At 31.3% G+C, this 19,027-nt stretch overlaps 2 protein-coding genes across 5 annotated transcripts in view; one reads left to right on the top strand and one right to left on the bottom strand.

The window, feature by feature from the left end:
- Nucleotides 1-464: 464 nt before the first annotated feature.
- Nucleotides 465-19,027, top strand: part of LOC124535656 (myrosinase 1-like) — a 26,402-nt gene continuing 7,839 nt past the window's right edge. Inside the window, exons 1-3 of the mRNA XM_047111981.1 lie at nucleotides 465-750; nucleotides 16,712-16,830; nucleotides 17,489-18,064. Coding sequence (XP_046967937.1) covers nucleotides 707-750; nucleotides 16,712-16,830; nucleotides 17,489-18,064 — 739 coding nt within the window. The 5' untranslated portion in view covers nucleotides 465-706. The remainder of the gene's footprint in view (nucleotides 751-16,711; nucleotides 16,831-17,488; nucleotides 18,065-19,027) is intronic.
- On the bottom strand, nucleotides 5,489-10,189 carry LOC124535399 (piggyBac transposable element-derived protein 4-like). 4 transcript variants are annotated; one of them, XM_047111640.1, is made up of 8 exons: nucleotides 9,003-10,189; nucleotides 8,805-8,897; nucleotides 8,341-8,704; nucleotides 8,197-8,265; nucleotides 8,045-8,113; nucleotides 7,789-7,824; nucleotides 7,480-7,551; nucleotides 5,489-7,402 (listed from the first exon to the last, which is right to left on the bottom strand). In XM_047111640.1, the coding sequence occupies exon 8, from the start codon at nucleotides 7,371-7,373 to the stop codon at nucleotides 5,499-5,501; it is 1,875 nt and encodes a 624-aa protein (XP_046967596.1). In that variant the 5' UTR covers nucleotides 7,374-7,402; nucleotides 7,480-7,551; nucleotides 7,789-7,824; nucleotides 8,045-8,113; nucleotides 8,197-8,265; nucleotides 8,341-8,704; nucleotides 8,805-8,897; nucleotides 9,003-10,189; the 3' UTR covers nucleotides 5,489-5,498. The 4 variants fall into 4 exon arrangements, with proteins under 4 accessions (XP_046967596.1, XP_046967655.1, XP_046967816.1 ...); XM_047111699.1 differs by having other exon boundaries at nucleotides 5,489-7,824; nucleotides 9,003-9,086; nucleotides 9,541-9,599; nucleotides 9,912-10,189; XM_047111860.1 differs by lacking the exon at nucleotides 8,045-8,113.

Genomic DNA, 19,027 nt, shown 5'->3' with positions numbered 1-19,027 from the left:
GGGAGATCCCCTTTTCTATAAATGCATTCGTAATTAAAAGTCCTATTTTTTATTTAATAAAAAAAATAATAGTACTTAATCTTCTTCTGTATTTACCATATAATTATTGTAACTTGAGTTAAAATAATGCGATATTATTGGTATTGATGTAATTATCAAGTTGCATGATATGATTTATGGTAACTTGGTTTAATGGAAATTAAATATTGTGAGTCAATAATGGGAATTTTTACAACAAATCTCTATAAATGTTACCATCATGTAATAATATAATATTCAATTAAATCAAAGTGCGAAAATTACACACAGTAGAGTAGAGTCAAATATAATATATATGATTGGATTATTAGCACAGAGGCTGTTTCCAATGGCTGTGACGAGACGGCTTAAGACGCGATAATGTATTTTATAAATTACCTGCATACGAACGTCATATGATTCTCTATATCATACATATAGAAAATATCTTTTTCGTCTGGACAGCGTATCAGTACAGTGCGCGTTCGACTGGCGCGCACGTTGCACGTCGACTTTATTCAACCTTCGCGCCAAAAATCAAACAACTTATAAAGCCAAGACAATTACTTATAAAGCCAAGACTGTAGCCATGATTAGAACATAGAACGATTAAATTTATAATTTTTGAAGTGATATTTTAAAGTGATATTTTTTTATATAGTAATAGGTAGTGTAGAAGTCAAACAAGATGTACAAATTTTTATTTTATTTTGCTGTGTTAATTTCCTATGGGTAAGTGGTATTTAATTACATTCAATATATTTATTTTTAATTTATGTCACAACTCATGGCAGTATTTTATTTTAAAATTAAAAAAAAATAAGGAAAATAAAGGAATGCCCGATCAATTATATAACATTTTCTTAATTTTTAATGCTTTTAATTACCAATCAATTTTGGAATTCGATTAAAACATCTCAATTTCATTCGCTCACTTAAAATTTAATTAAAGTTTGATGTAAAAATTCTCATAGCAATTGCAGTTCACTTTTTGAAACATTAATTGAAGTATAATTATTTTGATCATTTCTATCTGAAGGCTAAATTTATTTTACAAATTCCTAAACTCTATCTAGTATATACGATAGTTATAGAGGCAATATTGCATTATTTATAAATAGTGCAATTCCATTTAAATCTATAGATCGTAGTTACCATTCTATTGGATTATGTCAATTTAACTAACATTATTTATTAATTAAAATTGCATTGAAGTTGATACCGTGTTAAAGGACAATAGGATAATTTTTCTTCATTGTTATCATGGGAAATAGTAAGATAAATTTAAATAGGTATCTGCAATTAAATCAAAGAGAGATAATCTATTTACAGATTTGTCTGTCTCAACTAAATTATAATTTATTGAATGTATGTAGATAGAAAAAAATCCTCGAACTTTGTAATCATATCAATATATCATCAGTAACTAATATTATTAACATTTATGACTTTGTAATTATTAATATATAATAGTATTTAATTATTAATTATTAAAGTAAAATGAAACCGTTCGAAATTAAAAATCCAGACATTTCCTTTAATGAAATTATTTAAATCATTTTGAATTGTTCGTTCACTCTGTCTATACAATTATTTCCCATCTCAACTGTAACAAAAAATACAACGATGATTAAACGTACCCAGTAAAGACCATGTCTATCAGTTATTGAATCTAAGTATTCTTTCTGACTGGAAGAAAAAAAAAAAAAAAACAATTGAATCAATTACTTTAAAACCTCCGCTAATTTCAGATTTTAATTTTATAATTTTAGATGAATTAAATAATTCAACTATTTTTGACATATCGATGTACCTGTCTCTCGCTGAATAAATAAGCGCAATAACTTCTCTATTGAATAAAGATTTTTGACTTTGATATATGATGATCTATATAAACACATATGAACAAATGCTTAGAAAACGGTTAGACTAGTTTTTTTATAACTTAAGAATACCCGATCTATATTAATATCTAGGAAAAAACATCTAACGACTGTTTTGATAAATGTTTCTTGTAAGAATTAGCATAAGCTATTCTAGCATATCTCTTCTATCTATTATTAAAATATAAAACCAATTTAGTTTTATTGATAACAAAATTCATATAAAAATAAATTGAAAATAGTAAACAATAAACTACTACTCTTTTACTGTTCTTTAACTAACTTAAACCAGATAATATTTAGCGCATTATTGTTTTAACAATCCGCCAAATAAGATTAATGCTGGACCCTACACTAGGAGACCTGTTTCGTTCATGCGTTGACAGACAAGAACATTTTATTCGCCTGGTGCTTAAAAATCAAATTAAAAAAAAATTAAAATGATTCTTTATAAATAACATCCTAGAATGATTTTTAATTATCATAATAATTTCAAATTCAATATTATTCAGAAACACGTACAAAATTCGATATTGTAAACTTAGAACATATTTGAAAGTTACATTCTTCAAATATTTAAACAGAATCTAGATGTTGAGAGCGAAAGGCATGATATAGGTTTATATATACAGTTGTATATAATTATTAATTTAAAGGTTTATTCTTGGACTTATAAAGATGCTGTCTTACGTTTTATTAACAACCAGTTATTAGTTTTTTTATAAAAACACAAATAAAATTAGGGTCTTAACATGTAATGTTTTTTCTCCGTCTGTATTTCAATACAGCTTACGGCACGAACCGCGTCTTTTTTTTTTCGAAGTGTCATTCAAATATATTATGTAAGGTCTATTTGTATTGAATTAAATTTATCTCTACTTTTAGTGTATAGTATTTTATAATGGACTCATGTTGTTGTTAAGTGAACTTTTTTCTCTGATATTTTATATTAAATATTTTTTTATGAAGACCTCAATTTTTAATAGTGCTGCATATCGCCGAAGCATATGAATGATTTTTAAATATTCACTCCGACTTTCTTAAAGAATTGCACATTATAATATTATATATTATAAGTTTTAAACCTGAAACAAAATCGAAAATAAACGAATATTCCAACACAGGCACAATTTTTTTAAATGATTTTGACAATTTATTTTAATATAGAAGGTTTCTTTTCTATAAATAAAATTCCTTCGATTCTTATTCTTGTATGTAAAGAATTATAGTGTACATAAAAAATTAAGTGAATCGGAAAGCTATAAATTATACAACATATGATATTTAAGTCTGTCTAGATTAAGAACAAAAAAAAACATTGAAAAAGTCATATAAAGTTATAACTTATACATGAATTATGTATTTGACAAGTATGTATATATTATGTGGCCAACGACGTATCTAAAAACCATTTTTTAATCAAGTTGGAGCTAGATTTTTTTCGATCGGTTACTCTAGACAGTATAACTATGCGCTAATAGACGATTGTGATGTTCACATGTTATAAAAACAACAAGGCACATAAAAAAAAGTAAAACAAAATAACAAAGGCACGAACAAACTTCGTAAGAGTTCTGTTAATTTAAAAAAAAAAAACACAACAAAGAATTCCAAATTGTTTCAGTAATATTGCATTCAGCAGATTGTATGCCACATATTTTGTGATGTGGTGTTTTCTTAACTGCCAGGCAGATAATAAATGTTAAAGATAATTACTATACTGCCTAAACGCTTTAGAATTTAACTACTAAAGTATGTTATACAAGACTTCAAAGCTATATCTCTATTGCAAGATAAATAATAAAACTTTCCTCTTTGTAATACATTTCTCATTACATATTATTCATACAAGCATTGTGACAATTAAATTGTCTGTTATATAATAAATTACATTCTTGTCTCAATCACTTGTTGATAACATAATATGTTTCAGTATAACTTTGTTTAGTTACATAAAAAGTCCGGAGACAGGATTAACTTTTATTTTGAGTAGCCTGAAGCATTTTTCGACATTTTATATTCAACATTCGCTATCACAATTTTATTTCCTTGAGCATAAATATTTAAATATAAATATTTCATTGACCGATATAACTTAATTAATACTTGCGTAACACATTTTTTTTCAATTTTTGAATGTTCTACTATTGAAAGTGACAGATTTTGTTTTAATTTTAAAAAGGATAAGAAATAGGCGGATGCTTGTGTAATGTCTTAATTAGTTACATAAATTGAACATTCATTTGTGCGTATTGGTTTTATATAACAAATAATATTTATAACATAGAGACAAGTGAGTGAGAGAAAGTGGTATGATTGTTACAAAAATGAAGTCGATAATAAAAAGAAGTGTAAATGTTGCCTAATAATCGAAACAGATATTGTTAGTTTATACTAATGTTGCCAGATTGTAAGCTATGAATAAAATTATGAAGGGCGCATATTTAAATTAAATTATATTGTAACGTTTTGTATATGTTTGGAAATCGAATGTTTCGATTCAAAATTTCAGTCGACAGTCTACATAGATTTATTATACATTAACAGTCCCCATAATTTTACAGTGACGTATAAGTTTATCTATAACAATGAGCAAAAAATTATAATTGTAATTTTGTTTTATCCAACCTACGAAGTGAGTACATGAATATTTACTTAGAATTATGCCAGAGGTTTTAACGTTTGTACGACCATCACTTGATGTGTCAAAATCTTCTCTACATTTTTTGTGTATTATTGTGCTGTTTGATTTAGAAATTAGTTTTTGTACACGGAATATGGATGGTTGCTTGATTTCTCGCACTAAAATAAAATATCATCTAAATATTCACTTTAGAATAACCACTTGAACGTCCGAGTTTGACAGCTGTTTTCCGGTCAAACGTCCGCCCGCGCGATCGTAATTTCGCAGCGCTGAGCGTATGTTCCCTTATCAACTTTAAAGCATGATATCTGACTAATTACTAAAGCTATAGCAAAGTAAAAAATACCTACACATAGCTGAATCTATGGAGAATTGATATTTGTTAATATTAAAAGACAAATATTAACTTAAAGTACAAAAAATAAAATAAAAATGTAGAAAAATAGGTAAAATTTTAGTTAACTTTTATTTTATATCAAGTTTTAGTACTTTACTTTATAGTTTATATTAATTTTATCTATTTATCGTGAAAATAGATTATATAAGCTTTCATTTGGTACCTAAAAGTCAATACTTAACATACCGTAAATCTTAAAATAAACCAAAACAAAAACACTCTCTCCACAATTATCACGACTCGCATCGCGATAACACTCGACAGCGAAATGTCGTCAAGATGGCCGACCTTTTAAGGTTTCGTACACACTAGTTTTAGCGCAAATGGTCATATTTGAAATAAAAGACAAATATTAGATGCTATTATTTTATTTAATATTAATATATAAAAAATGTAAATCATATTATGTAAAATAAAAGGTAAATTTTAATTAGGTTTTATTATTTAATTATACTTAATATATAAAAGTTGTTATATACATATACATCGTGAGGAAACCTGCATGTGTCTAATTTCATTGAAATTCTCTCTTCTTCAAGCACTCACCCTGTTCTTCCTACGGTTTATGATAGGCCTTAAAACAACCCTCGATGCAAAGATTGACGTCGCATTCTTCGCACTTCCAAATAGTCCTGGTTTTTTTTGGACACATCCAGCAACATGTATTTTTTGATCCTGTTCTAACCGGAAAGTGGTTGCTGTCAACTATGGGTCTGGCCTGTGTTTTATGTCGTACGGTAGGTCGGTTCACAGTCGTCACTACTTGTCCAGTCGTATTTGATCTGACATTCAAATGTCGTGATTCACTTGTCAAATCTATTTGTCGATGTCTTTTCAGTAAGTCTTCCGCAAGTACAGTCCGAAACTTACGATGTGATATTTTCCGGTGAACACTGGAAAATATCACAAAGCAATTGAAAATTGCAACATTGTACAGTCTACGGAAGAGTTTTTTGTACCAAACTCTGTTCCTCACACGTTCCACGGGCTGAGCAGACAGAAATTGATCTTTCCTGTCTATTCCTCCCATGGTCTTGTTGTAGTCGAGTACTATGCTTGGTTTATAAGTCAGTCTGTTGTATTTGTCTGTAGTCTCAATTTGAAGGTTATGATATGTTGAGATCAAGCTCACAATGTTAGCATCTCGCCATACCAAAACGGACAAATCAGAACAGTACGTGGCCACTACTTCACCTTGTCGCAATTCTGTCTTTTTTAGGTGTCTCACTGCGTCAGGAAGGAATTCACGATTGAGTCTCAGTGTTCCAAAACAGTCTGTCTTTTGATTTTTAAGACATCTCAATAGTAAAGGACTATTATAAAAATTGTCCATTACTAATGTATGTCCACGGTGAAGCAGGGGCTCGATCAAGTCGTATACAATCTTGGCAGTAGCCGTTGTAGGTCGGTCATTGTAAAAACTCGTCGATAGACTGTTATTCGTCTCGTCATTATCAGGTCTGTCAATCGACTGTTCGTCGTCTGGTTGGTCCACCTGTCCGTCTGTATTGTCAGCAGTCACTTCTGTGTCTTTGCCTGTGAACACAAAAAACGCCCAGAGATAGCCACTAGCCGAATCACACAGCTCATATGTTTTCACACCCACTTTTGCGGCCTTGGACTTTATCTTTTGGGCGAAACTCAGCCTGCCGTGCCATTTGAGGAGTGATTCGTCAATGGCTATCACTTGCGAAGGCATGTACAGAGTCGAAAACTTTTTGTTAAAATAATCTAGTATGGGTCGTATCTTACATAGTTTAGTCTTGTCCTGTAATGTCTGCGTGTCGGCAAAGTGAATCATTGTTTTTAACAATAGAAATCTGTTATAAGACATTATTTTTGAAAAATATTGGAATGTTCCAAACCCGTTAAATCTAAAATATGCCTCTTCTTCCGGTAAAGGAAAGAGGCCCTGTAGGATTTGTATTGTTAAAAATGTGATCATTTCGTTTCTGTCGGTAGGAGACCACCGGTTGAACCGAGAGTGAGTGGATAGCTGATTCTGCTCTCGCAGCAAAGCTATCTTCTGCTCTGCGTACCGATTGGTCTCTGTGCAAATAACATCGATAAAGTCGACGTCGAACATCTTGTCGAAAATGTCAGTCGGTCGAGTCTGGACATTAACGTCAAAAGTTGGTCCTGACGTTCCAGTAAATATCTCACGCTGACCGTGGAAAGTCTGTCTGTCTTTACTCCAGTTAAAAGTGTAACTGTCATCGGGGATAATGTCACGTACAGCTCGATCATTAGCGTCATCTTCCGCCTGTAAAACTTTGGTCTGAAAAGCAGTTAAGTCATTAACGCATGCGGGTTCAGCCGCAGTGTTACGCTCCAATCTAATCGGGAGGATATCACTGTCCAAGTCATCAATATTTAGGTTGTCATCATTGTCACTGTCATAGAAGTCAAGCAGTCGCAACCACTCATTCATGTCAGTTGCATAACTGTGATCATTGACACCTGAAATAAACTTTGTATATAAAACCCATCACCCTTACTGATACTAGTATGAATAAACACCGGCTATTAATACTAACAAATTGCCGGGGGACCAGAACTACAAGGGCTGGAAGTGGATGCCGCGGCAACGACAACTTCTGCACCGATTTCTGTACAAAAGAAATTTAATTGAACTAAAAACAATAAGAATTGATCAGAATCTGATTCTGACTTTTGATTGGTAAAAGTTAGTTAATTAGCAGTCAGAATCAGATTCTGAAAAATATTTGCTTTTTGACATTTGCTGTTAGGTCCAGTCTCTTTCTTCCAGCTTTGTTGACTGAAACAAACAGATTTTTCACGCAAAATTTTTCTTACCATGATTCAAATAGACAGAAAAAACATACCGGGTATAATAAGAGCTGCATCAGAGGGACACCGTTCTGTAAAAATAACTTTAGATGTAACGTATTTTAAACTAGGCAAAGTAGTGCGGCATAAGAAAGAACCTTCTTAACGACAGAATGAGATACGCCTGACTTAAATGCAACCACTGCTGGTTCTGTTCAGTTTTCTTAAATTAATAGCTTTACTTGACCACCACCACCACTTTATTCATGGCAAATCTCTAATAACCACAACACGATCAAGTCATGATCTTACCTACAAATTGAGGGCCACGTGATGTGGATGGAACTGCTGCGGGTTCACCTGGACGAGTGTACGAGTGTTCTGAAACAAACAAATTTAGATATAGCGCACTTTATACATGGCAAATCACTAATAACCACAACACGATCAAGTCATGACCTTACCTACAAATTGAGGGCCACGTGATGTGGATGGAACTGCTGCGGGTTCACCTGGACGAGTGTACGAGTGTTCTGAAACAAACAAATTTACATGTAGCGAACTTTAAACAAGGCAAATTACTAATGACAATGAGGTAATGATCTTACGTCCTGGTAGGTCTTTGAAGACGCAGGGTATTCGTTCTGGAGATGCCTTTCTGTAAAATAATTATGTATTGTAATATGTTACTGAAAAGACAAACTGATAGTTTTAATATATAGCGATATTACACACAAACACACATATATATATATATATATATATATATGTGTGTGTGTGTGTGTATATATATATTCATTCTTTGTTGCTCGTTTGCGTGGTGGTGCATCCGGTAGGAGCATGCGCTCCAGTTCAGCTTCCCGTTTGCGGGTTAAAAATTTTCGCTTCGCCTCTGCCGGGAGCGCGTTAATGCAGCGTTGGGTGAGTTGCCTCTCCGCCCGGATTTGGTGTAACGGGTCTTCTTGAATAGCACTGAAAAAAGTAATTTTTAAAAAAGCTGTAAAATATATGTCTGTATACATATGTCTTCCTGCAGACTTTTTCGATTGCTATCATAGAAAAAGATACGCACGCCTGTCCACCTCGTCCTCTCCCACGGCCTTGTCCTCGCGCATGCCCACGTCCACGTCGACGCGCCCCTCTTGCCGCATTGTTACTAATAGATCTAAAAAATAATTATAAACTGTTACTACTACTTTACGCTTTAATAGTTGCAAAATAAAAAGTTGTCACATATGGGACCCTTTTACTAAAAAAAACGTTCACTTACAGTTGATCAATCAGCACATCACCACGTCCCCCACGGCCTTGGCTGCCACTGCCTTGGCCACCACAAACATTTATATTCTCAGACCTAAAATTTGTATAATTCAATGTTAGATTTCTTAAAAATAAAAATATTCACATTCACGTTAAAACAGAATACAAAGCAGCAAATAAATTTTAAGATTTTTTGTTAGACATATTTTCCAAAACTCCAACTCCAACACACACACATACACAAAGCAACAAAAATGATACTGCATATTTTTTTATTTATATATTCTTCTCGTCACAGAACTAATCATGGATTGTCATTCATAATAAGCGTGTATGCAAAATTTAAACTCAATAGGATGAGGATAAGTGCTTTAAAATTTAGTTGCAAGATATAACCCGAACAAACAATAAAGTCAAATAAAAGTTTTTAATAAAAAAAGCTAATTAAAAGGTCCACACCAAATTTTAAAAACGCAAAACCAAATAAAAGCAAAAGCCAACGTGGAAAACCCATATCCCGCACAGTACCGTTTGCCGTTTGTACAAACCCTTATTTTGACAAAATACGTAAACGTTACGGGCGGCCGTAGTCGCCCGCCATTAAAATCTGCGGAACAGGACAATAAAACTTAAAATACTCACTTCTTTTGTTACATTTTAACCTTGAGAGGGTGTTTAAGCAGTAATTATGAATTGTTTACTGTCTACAAGTAATTATTAATCAATATTTTTTAGAATCAACAGAAAAATATGGCTTAAATCTAGCGAACAACAAAACATATTTTGTTTCCATGTCAATTTATCGTCGCAACAGACTTTATTCATAGGATATTTGACAATATTCGTTGAGTATGAATCTCAACAATAAATTCGATATACGATAATCATACATTAAAATAGTAAAAACAGAAATACTTACATTATAAACACTAGCACAACCAAAGCACTTCACCAAAACACAAGAGTGATATTTGACATTTTTTTTTTTTAATTTCTGAGTAGCCACAGACTTCTGATGAATGAAACAGTACACGTTTTTTATCATAGATACGTATAGTGTCGAAAAAAATAAGCTATTTCAACGATAACATAAAGAAAAACGACTTAAAAATTAACAAGTCTGTTGGGCTGCCATAGTCGCCCTAACGTTCAACCGGAAAAATTTTTGGGCGACTATAGTCGCCCGGACGTTTGAGTGGATAAGTGGTTATAAATTTTCATGTAATACAATTGGTATAACTTTACTTTGCGTGACGATTTGGACCAAATTTTTTTTAGCTTTCAAGAGCTGCATGTTTCGCTCTTAATGTTGTTAACTTTCATAAGCTAATAAACTTTTACTCCTTAATGTCTGTACACTCGAAGCTAAAATGAAAGGTCAATAACCTCTTAGATAATAATTTTCGTACTGAACACTTCATTTTGTAAAAATACTTTCTAATTATTCTTTTTATATTTGACATTAGACATATAAAAACTTTTTTGAAAATAAAAATGAATAAAATTAAGTTTTAATTTTAAATAGTGTTAAATGAAATAAAATCGATACTGTCTCGATGACTCAACCTTTGTTCTATATTTTTCCGCAAGTGTACGTAAAGGTGACAGCAGAAGGTTTTCCTTACGGAAATAACTACGCCCTACAAATTCTTGCCTTTTTGTGTCAATGTCAACTCCGTTTAGTTAATAGTGACCAAATAACTATGTTAAGTTATCAACTAATAGAAATAATTATAAATGGGTCGTTGTAAATTTAGATCACTGATAATGTGAAGTGAATTTTAAGATACTTTTAATTACAAGGTTAGGCTTATTTTGAGATAAAGAATATTTGAAGTGATATAATAATTATTGTGTCAACTAAACTAAAAATATTTTGTAAATAAATACTGAAACCACAATAGCTTTCCATCTTATTTCATTGTTATTAATTCAGTTATATGTTCCATACATCGAATGATAATATAGGTTGTATACGTGCAGCAAAGCCGAAAACCACAATTTCACGCACGCAAATCCAACCACGAATATTGAATGCGCTTAATTCGCCGAGGATGTAGATGTAGAATGAAATTCTGCCACATGTATATTTGATAATCCCGAGCGTAGCTTGTCCAACTGTTAGCCATTTATGGGTTGTTAAGAATGGGCCACTTGATGGTACATAGACAATACCGCCCATAGACAATGGCTTTGTAAGAATTATTGCTTATCGCCACCAACATTGGAGACTAAGATGGTGTCACTGTACTTGTAGGTTCACTGGCTGACTTACTCTTCAACACAACACAACAGCTATTCAGCAGCAAGCCTTACAAACCTAACCAAATCAGATGTGTTTGCAAAAAAATCTATCACCAATAAAAAATCCTTCATTGCACTTATTTCGCTTCAGTGCAATGTCTAGGAAGAAGGATACATCATAGTAATTATGGCATGGGTGGTGGAGGCGATCACGTGCTTCATTGAGCGCATTAACAAAAATATATTACTTGCAATAGTAACAAGTCGTCTCTTACGACACCTACGGCTTGAGATTGGGTGTCTTAATTCTACTGTGCCGGAACAAAGCGGCTTAGCCAGGTTTATTATGTATATTGTATGTTTAATTTATTGATATTATTACACGAATTAGTTATTTGAATATTGTATTGCGTGGAATATTAGAATATATTCTGTATGTATTTAACTTTTACATTTGATAATATTTCGTAGTTTATCAAAATAAGATATCTTTGTAGTATACCTACACTGATAATAAATGATAACGTCGATCAGTCTTATGGTTTTGTTGCTCAAGAATAAACAAAGGTTTAATTTATTATTATTAATAATTGTTTAATTATCAATAACAATGCTCATAGATGAAGTCTTGAAAGACCTTAATGGGATTTTTCGTGATTTTACATTTACATTCTTATTTTAAAATTCTAAATGTTACGACCTATGCTATCTTTAAATGTAACGAAATCTTATATGGATAATATTTTTCTATATAATCTACTTTGAGTTTTTTTGACAGCCGTGACATTATATGTGCTTTGGATAAGAATTCGGTTGCATAATATAACTTTCGATTTGCAATAAAAAGTTGACTAGACCGCAGACTTAAATTAGTATTTGCAAATCTTGATAAGTTATTACATAGTTAACAAGTTCGTGACGCATACAAATATTAATGATAGATCCGTGATCACAAATAAAAGAAAATCGAGAGTCATTTGTTATTCATTCATCAGTCAAGAACAAAAATAAAAAAATATTTTTGCATTTTCCTAGATGCCTAAAGCATTTTTAAAATATAAGAATAAGAATTAAAAATATACCTAATAATTTCTTGAGAATCATTGTCTGTTACAGAAAAATATATTTAATTAGAAATATACGTAGAATAAATGAAAAACGAAAAATAATATTATTTAATTAATATTTTGTGCAGATTATTTAGAATGGGTCGTTGAACATACTTATTGAATAATATAAAAAAATAACCTTTTTCATCTTTACTTAATTTAATTATATAAAATATGTTATAGTATGTTATATCGTTTGTTATTCATTTAAATCAAACTTTAAAATATTTTCTTATGTTCAATACATCCTACCACCCTACTAATATTATAAATGCAAAAGTTTGTGAGGATGTATGTATGTATGTATGTTTGTTACTTTTCACCAAATAAGTACTGAAAGGATTTAGTTGAAATTTAACAATAATATAGGTTGTATTTACTTCAGAATAACACATAAGCTACAATTATAATATAATTTTAATATAAACTAATCATAATATAACGATATAAAGAAATTATTACATATTATTATGCGAGCTGTCTTTGATATCCATCACATATATTTAACCTTTTTCAATAAACAGTATATCGTTTTTTTTTCAAATAAGTCCGATGTATACTTTGCTTAATGCGTTCAAATTAACATTTAGTTGTCAGCTTAGGCACGAACTTATAATCTTGTGTATAATATTTTGAGGTCACTTTTTGTTTAATATGCTGTCTAGACAGACGTTACAACAGAGAAAGTTAGAGAAGGAAATCTGTAATTAAGAAACAGTAATTGCCCATATTACAGAAATGTATCAATTACATAATTTGTATGTACAGTATATACTCCTTTCGTTTTTATAGATATCAATAATAGTGCAAGGATAAAAATATGATGTATTGAAGTTATTATATTCGGGATATTTGCCATGTTTTTTATTTTTGTTCGGTGGAGCTTGATATTTTGACATTATCTACGAATGTCTTCTTCACGAGATTGAAACAAAACTACCGAACAAAAATAAAAAAAATGGTAAATATCCCGAAATTAACAAACTTTAATAATAAAAATAACCCTGTTCATTTAAAATCTTATATAAAATATGATGTAGCTGTGTAAATACAATACAAATGCTTGTTATATAGTTTTATAATTATTAATATTTATTTATTTATATTTAAATAAATATATTATAAAAACTATATCACAAGAATCGGTTCATTTAATTACTCAGAGTGACAAAATGACAAATGAACAGAGTGACAAATGAAAGTCAAATTTCAAGGAGTTTACTGTTTTCTTAGCGTGTAATTGCTAGAGGTTATTTAAGAATTGTTTTTAATATTATAACATAATTATATTAGTGTAAGAGTTGTATTAATTTTCAAGAGCTAACTAGCTGCTAACTAACTAAGCTAACTGAATAACCACAAAAATATTAATACAATGAAACTATAAGTATAAGCATTCAATAATGTAGATCTAACGTTATAATATACATATATAGTATACTATATATAGAAATAACTTTCGTTGAAAAAAATGTGAGATTTCAGAATATTGACTTATCGATTAAACGGTTTATAAAAATATTTTTTTAGATAAGAAAATTTAAATCGTAATGCAGAACACCTCCTCACAATATGTGTCTGGGTGAAAAGTGACTCCGAACGTAATATAAAAGTATTTCACGTCAACTATTCTTTGGCGAGATATCTCTGAGTATTCGAGTATTATTGTCTTTAACCAACATTGTATTCTTTTGAGACGATTCCTCCTTATCCATTGTTATCTATTTGGAGTAAATGGTCTATTCATACATCATGACGGACGTGCTTATTGACGTTAATCGTCGCGAAATGGACCTAGTTCAACGTTCTGTCACGACGACCTTGCTTGGACGACACGTTATTGCGTAATTATTAACACTTTAAACCAAATGACATGCCAAATTAGTTACTGTTTCAAAATCTGTTTGAAATAAAATTGAATTATGCATTTTGATAATACCGAACTTACGTTTTAGCCCAGGAGTCAGATTAATAATATAATAGTAACAGCCTGTAAATATCCCACAGATGCGCTAAGGCCTCTTTTCCATTTCAGAAAAAGGTAAGGAGCATATTCTACCATGTTGCTCCAATGCAAAATGGTACAATCATATGTTCATTGATATACATGGTTCATATACATGGTTTCCTTACGATGTTTTCCTTTCACTAATTATGCACATGAAAATTGTGATGGTTGCCTGGTTTTACCTGCAATAATCGGTTAAAATGTACGAGCTCTAACCACTCGCCATCGGGCTTAGACTCTCGGGCCATATTGGCTCGTCTGTTAGTTTGATTGATCTGTTCGACTGTAGCGTGAATCTGTAAGAGGTCCATTGGTCACTCCTGACAACCGACTTACGGTTACATTTTGACACTTACCTCTACTTAACTATAATAGTTTAATAATATATGTAATATAAAATTCTGGTATAACCCAAAAAAAACATAAATACTTCAAGTTATTTAAATAGCATAACATTTTAGTTCCTATGGTTGGTGGCGCATTGACGATGTAAGGAATAGTTAATGGTGACCAGTTACCATCAGGGGGCCCATATGGTCGTTCGCCAACCTATTACATAAAAAAATAGTGTTTGTCATTAAAGCCATAAAAAATAAGAATAAAAAATTTATAATATTAGTATGGATTTGATGAACATTTTTACTATAAACGCTGACCGTCTAATGTGATTGGGTAATAATGATTTAGTACATTTGAAAATGTCAATGAGATGACTCGATTGATGATCCTTAAATGCAAGGTAATTAATTAAACAAGTTCTTTCAACCTTGATTAAGTGCTGATTGAGAGATAAGAATTAAAAAAATAAGGTTTTACGCAAACATTTTATTGATATTAAAATGCATACTTTATTTTAACAACCACTTGTTGCTTCTATGTTTTTGAAGTCGTTTTTTTTTTTATTTTGACGTCAAATGTGGTAAAGTATAAGTAGGTAATTATTTTATCATACAGTATTATAATTACATTCGAAATAAAATGTATTTTTTTATAAAGAATACATACACATTATTTGGCATTTTTTTAAAGAGTATTTTAAATTTTGAAAAAAAAAATGCCAATTTAAAACTTTGCAAGAATATTATGGTACTGACTGATGTGTTGATAGACCTAATGTATGATTAATGGAACTCATCGATGGTAATTAGCATACAGATCTTGCGTTTATGTGATTACCGTAAAAACCATTAAGTATACATACTGTTAGGTAGCGATAAAAAAATTAAGAACTAGCAGCATCCTTAGCGTTTTTTACGATGGGTTAATTTGTATTTAAAATACAAGCTGTCCATTTTTTATGAATGTGGTTTTATTTAGAAATTTGGAACTGTATTTTATTCATTGTTTCTATATACTTAGAAATAATATATTTATATATCCTTCAGAAACGTGTGTAAGAGTGAGGTGACGACTACAGAATATAAATTAAAAAAAAATGTAATTTAATTGTTCAACTGGTCTTGATTGAAATATTATTATATAATGAAGTATAACAAAATAAATTTGCACAACGAAAGGGTATAACTTATTAACATAACATTAAAATAAAATCTTAATTTATTACATGTATTAAGTGTATAAGTTTTTTTTTTAACAATAAATTAATAAAATCAGAGGAAAATTTCCAAATTAATGATTTAATAAAATTCATACAATTAATAACATCCATTCAACAAAAAAATAATGCTCGTACATTATGCATAAAAATATTAATAAAATAAAATAAAGAACTCGTAATAAAAAAAACCTGCGTCAATTATTATTAATTTAAATAATAAACATATGTTCATTGACACGATCATTTGTAATTTGTTTCTAGTATTAAATAATGATGATGATCATTATGGTGATTATGTTTTAATAACCATATGTATAAAACAATATGTTTTAATAACCGATATTAAAAACCGCATCGACTTCACAGACAAAATTGAGGTTTTAATTAAAACGAATTAATTGGTACTTCAGAATCTTGAAATAATTTGAAACAATTGGGTTTTTGCGATGATTCTTTTGCTCGCTAACTAATTACACGTTAGACTTTGATGGTTCACTAACTATTGAGATATAAGTCAAGTTAAAGTTAAGTCAGCGTACGCAATATTAGCCTTAGAGTATGTCTTTAATATTCGATAATAGCTTTAATTATATTAAATATCGAGCAAGAAAATCATTATGCTATATTATGACGAAATCTCTTTCAACTTCTTGTACGTTTGTTAATAAAAGGCGTTACGGAACTAATCATATGTAAATAGTATATATATAGTAATTAGTATACATATTAAGTGATGCGTTGTTTAAATATTATTGTCAGTCAGTATACTTTTTATTAATTAATGTTAAATTTTGTTGCAGGTATGCCGAAATATTAAATTTAGCTGGAGGGCCGAAGACTAATTATACGTTCCCGAAAGGCTTCCTATTTGGCGTTTCAACCGCATCTATTCAAATCGAAGGAGCGTGGAATGAAGATGGTAACTTGTATTTTTTACTATACAACAACAACCTGTAAATTTCCCACTGCTGGGCTAAGGCCTCCTCTTCCTTTGAGGAGAAGGGTTTTGGAATATATTTCACCAGGCTGTTCCAATGCGGGTTGGTGGAGTACACATGCGGCAGAATTTCTGATGAAATAAGACACATGCAGTTTTCACACTGTGCCATCTCGGCTCATTTTTTAGTATAATTATTAAAAAAAAATCACGTGTATTTTCTCTGATATCTCAATCAATCCATCAAACAGATTATATTGAAGTAATACTTCTCGCTTTTGGAAGTTGAAGTTTATTATGATTTCTTAAGTTCATAAAAGATTAACAAATAATGAATTAACTAATCTCTTGCCTAATAACATTATTGGTTGACGACCTCCATGGTCGAGTGGGGTGTACACCGGTTTTCATGGGTACGCCACTCTGAGGTCCCGGGTTCGATTCCCGGCCGAGTCGATGTAGATTACCATTAGTTTTCTATGTTGTCTTGGGTCTGGGTGTTTGTGGTACCGTCGTTACTTCTGATTTCCATAACACAAGTGCTTCAGCTACTTACATTGAAATCAGAGTAATGTATGTGATGTTGTCTCATATTTATTATTTATTATTATTGGTTTAATATTTCTTTACAATATTTCAGGCAAGACGGAAAGTATATGGGACCACTTAGTGCATAACAATCCATCATTCGTCAAAGATGGTTCCAACGCCGACGTGGCGGCAGACTCGTATCACTTATACAAAAGAGACGCTGAAATGATACACGAACTAGGTGTCGACATTTACAGATTCTCTATATCCTGGCCGAGGATACTACCGACCGGTTTGGCTAACCAAGTCAATCCTCTTGGCATTCAGTATTATAAAAATCTCTTAAACGAACTCCAGAAGTACAATATTACGCCCATGGTTACGATATACCACTGGGACCTTCCTCAAAAACTGCAGGACATCGGTGGATGGACCAACGCTCACATAATCGATTACTACGCAGAATACGCAAATGTCTTGTTCGAAAACTTTGCGAGTCAAGTGAAATATTGGGTGACCTTCAATGAGCCAATGCAGACTTGCTTGGAAGGTTACGGTAACACCTACAGAGCGCCGGCTCTCAATCGCCACGGTATTGCTGAATATCTTTGCACTCACAATCTACTGAAGGCACACGCCAGCGTCTACCATTTATTCGACCAGCAATATCGTCCCCTATACGGAGGTAATTTATTTTTTATTTTTGGTATAAAATCTCAAATGTGTTTCGAATTATAGTTTTCTTACATACATCACTACATATTATAAAACAAAGTCCCCTGGCCCCGTCTGTCTGTTTGTATGTTCGAGATAAACTCTAAAATTACTGAACGGGTTTTCATGCGGTTTTCACTAATAGACGGAGCGATTTATAAGGAAGGTTAAGGTAAATAATTTATTAAGGTTTTTGTGTGAATAAATAAACATTTCAATTAGAACGCCAATTGTAAAACATGTTGGAAAAAGAGCAACAAAAAAATTGAATAAAGAAAAACTTATGTCCACCCGTGCGAAGCCCGGACGGGCAATTATTTAATATAAGAAATATATTTGTTTTAATACTAGTGTAACATCGCAGAAGTTGCTAGCGCAAATGCAGGAACGTGTTTTTCAATCCCACACTTAATACTAGAGATACATAAAAAACAAACAAACAATTCAACTTTATTATATTGATACAGATTAATATCTCAGTTATCTTCCACAAATGACATTTATGATATACGAGTATGTTACTCCGTTCGCGTATACAGCAAAGCGGAATGCGACTACAATTTGCACGCATGATCGCTGTATTAAAATGTTTAGTATGTTATATGTTGGTATGTTCAACAATTAAAATTACTTGTTTGTGGTTTTTTTGTTCTTAATCATGTTTTTTTTAATACCGCCTACCTTGACCGATATTTGTCCTTGGCCATATAAAGACAGAGCATTTTAAAGCTCTCTATTAAAATATCTTCGTATTTGATATTTAATATTTCTTTTCTATTGAATAGAAAATTTTAGCCTTTAATCATCTCACTACTGCACTAAGACTTTATTTCCTCTTGATATGAAGATTTTGGAGTTTATTCCACACTGTTCCGATTCGGACCTGTTATTCTTCACGATTGTTTAAAATGTATGCAAACTTATTTGAACCCGC

This window comes from Vanessa cardui, chromosome 1 (genome assembly GCF_905220365.1).
Source record: "Vanessa cardui chromosome 1, ilVanCard2.1, whole genome shotgun sequence".
Lineage (NCBI taxonomy): Eukaryota > Metazoa > Arthropoda > Insecta > Lepidoptera > Nymphalidae > Vanessa > Vanessa cardui.
The sequence above is the reverse complement of the archived record's forward strand: the minus strand, read 5'-3'. Positions and strand labels throughout refer to the sequence as shown.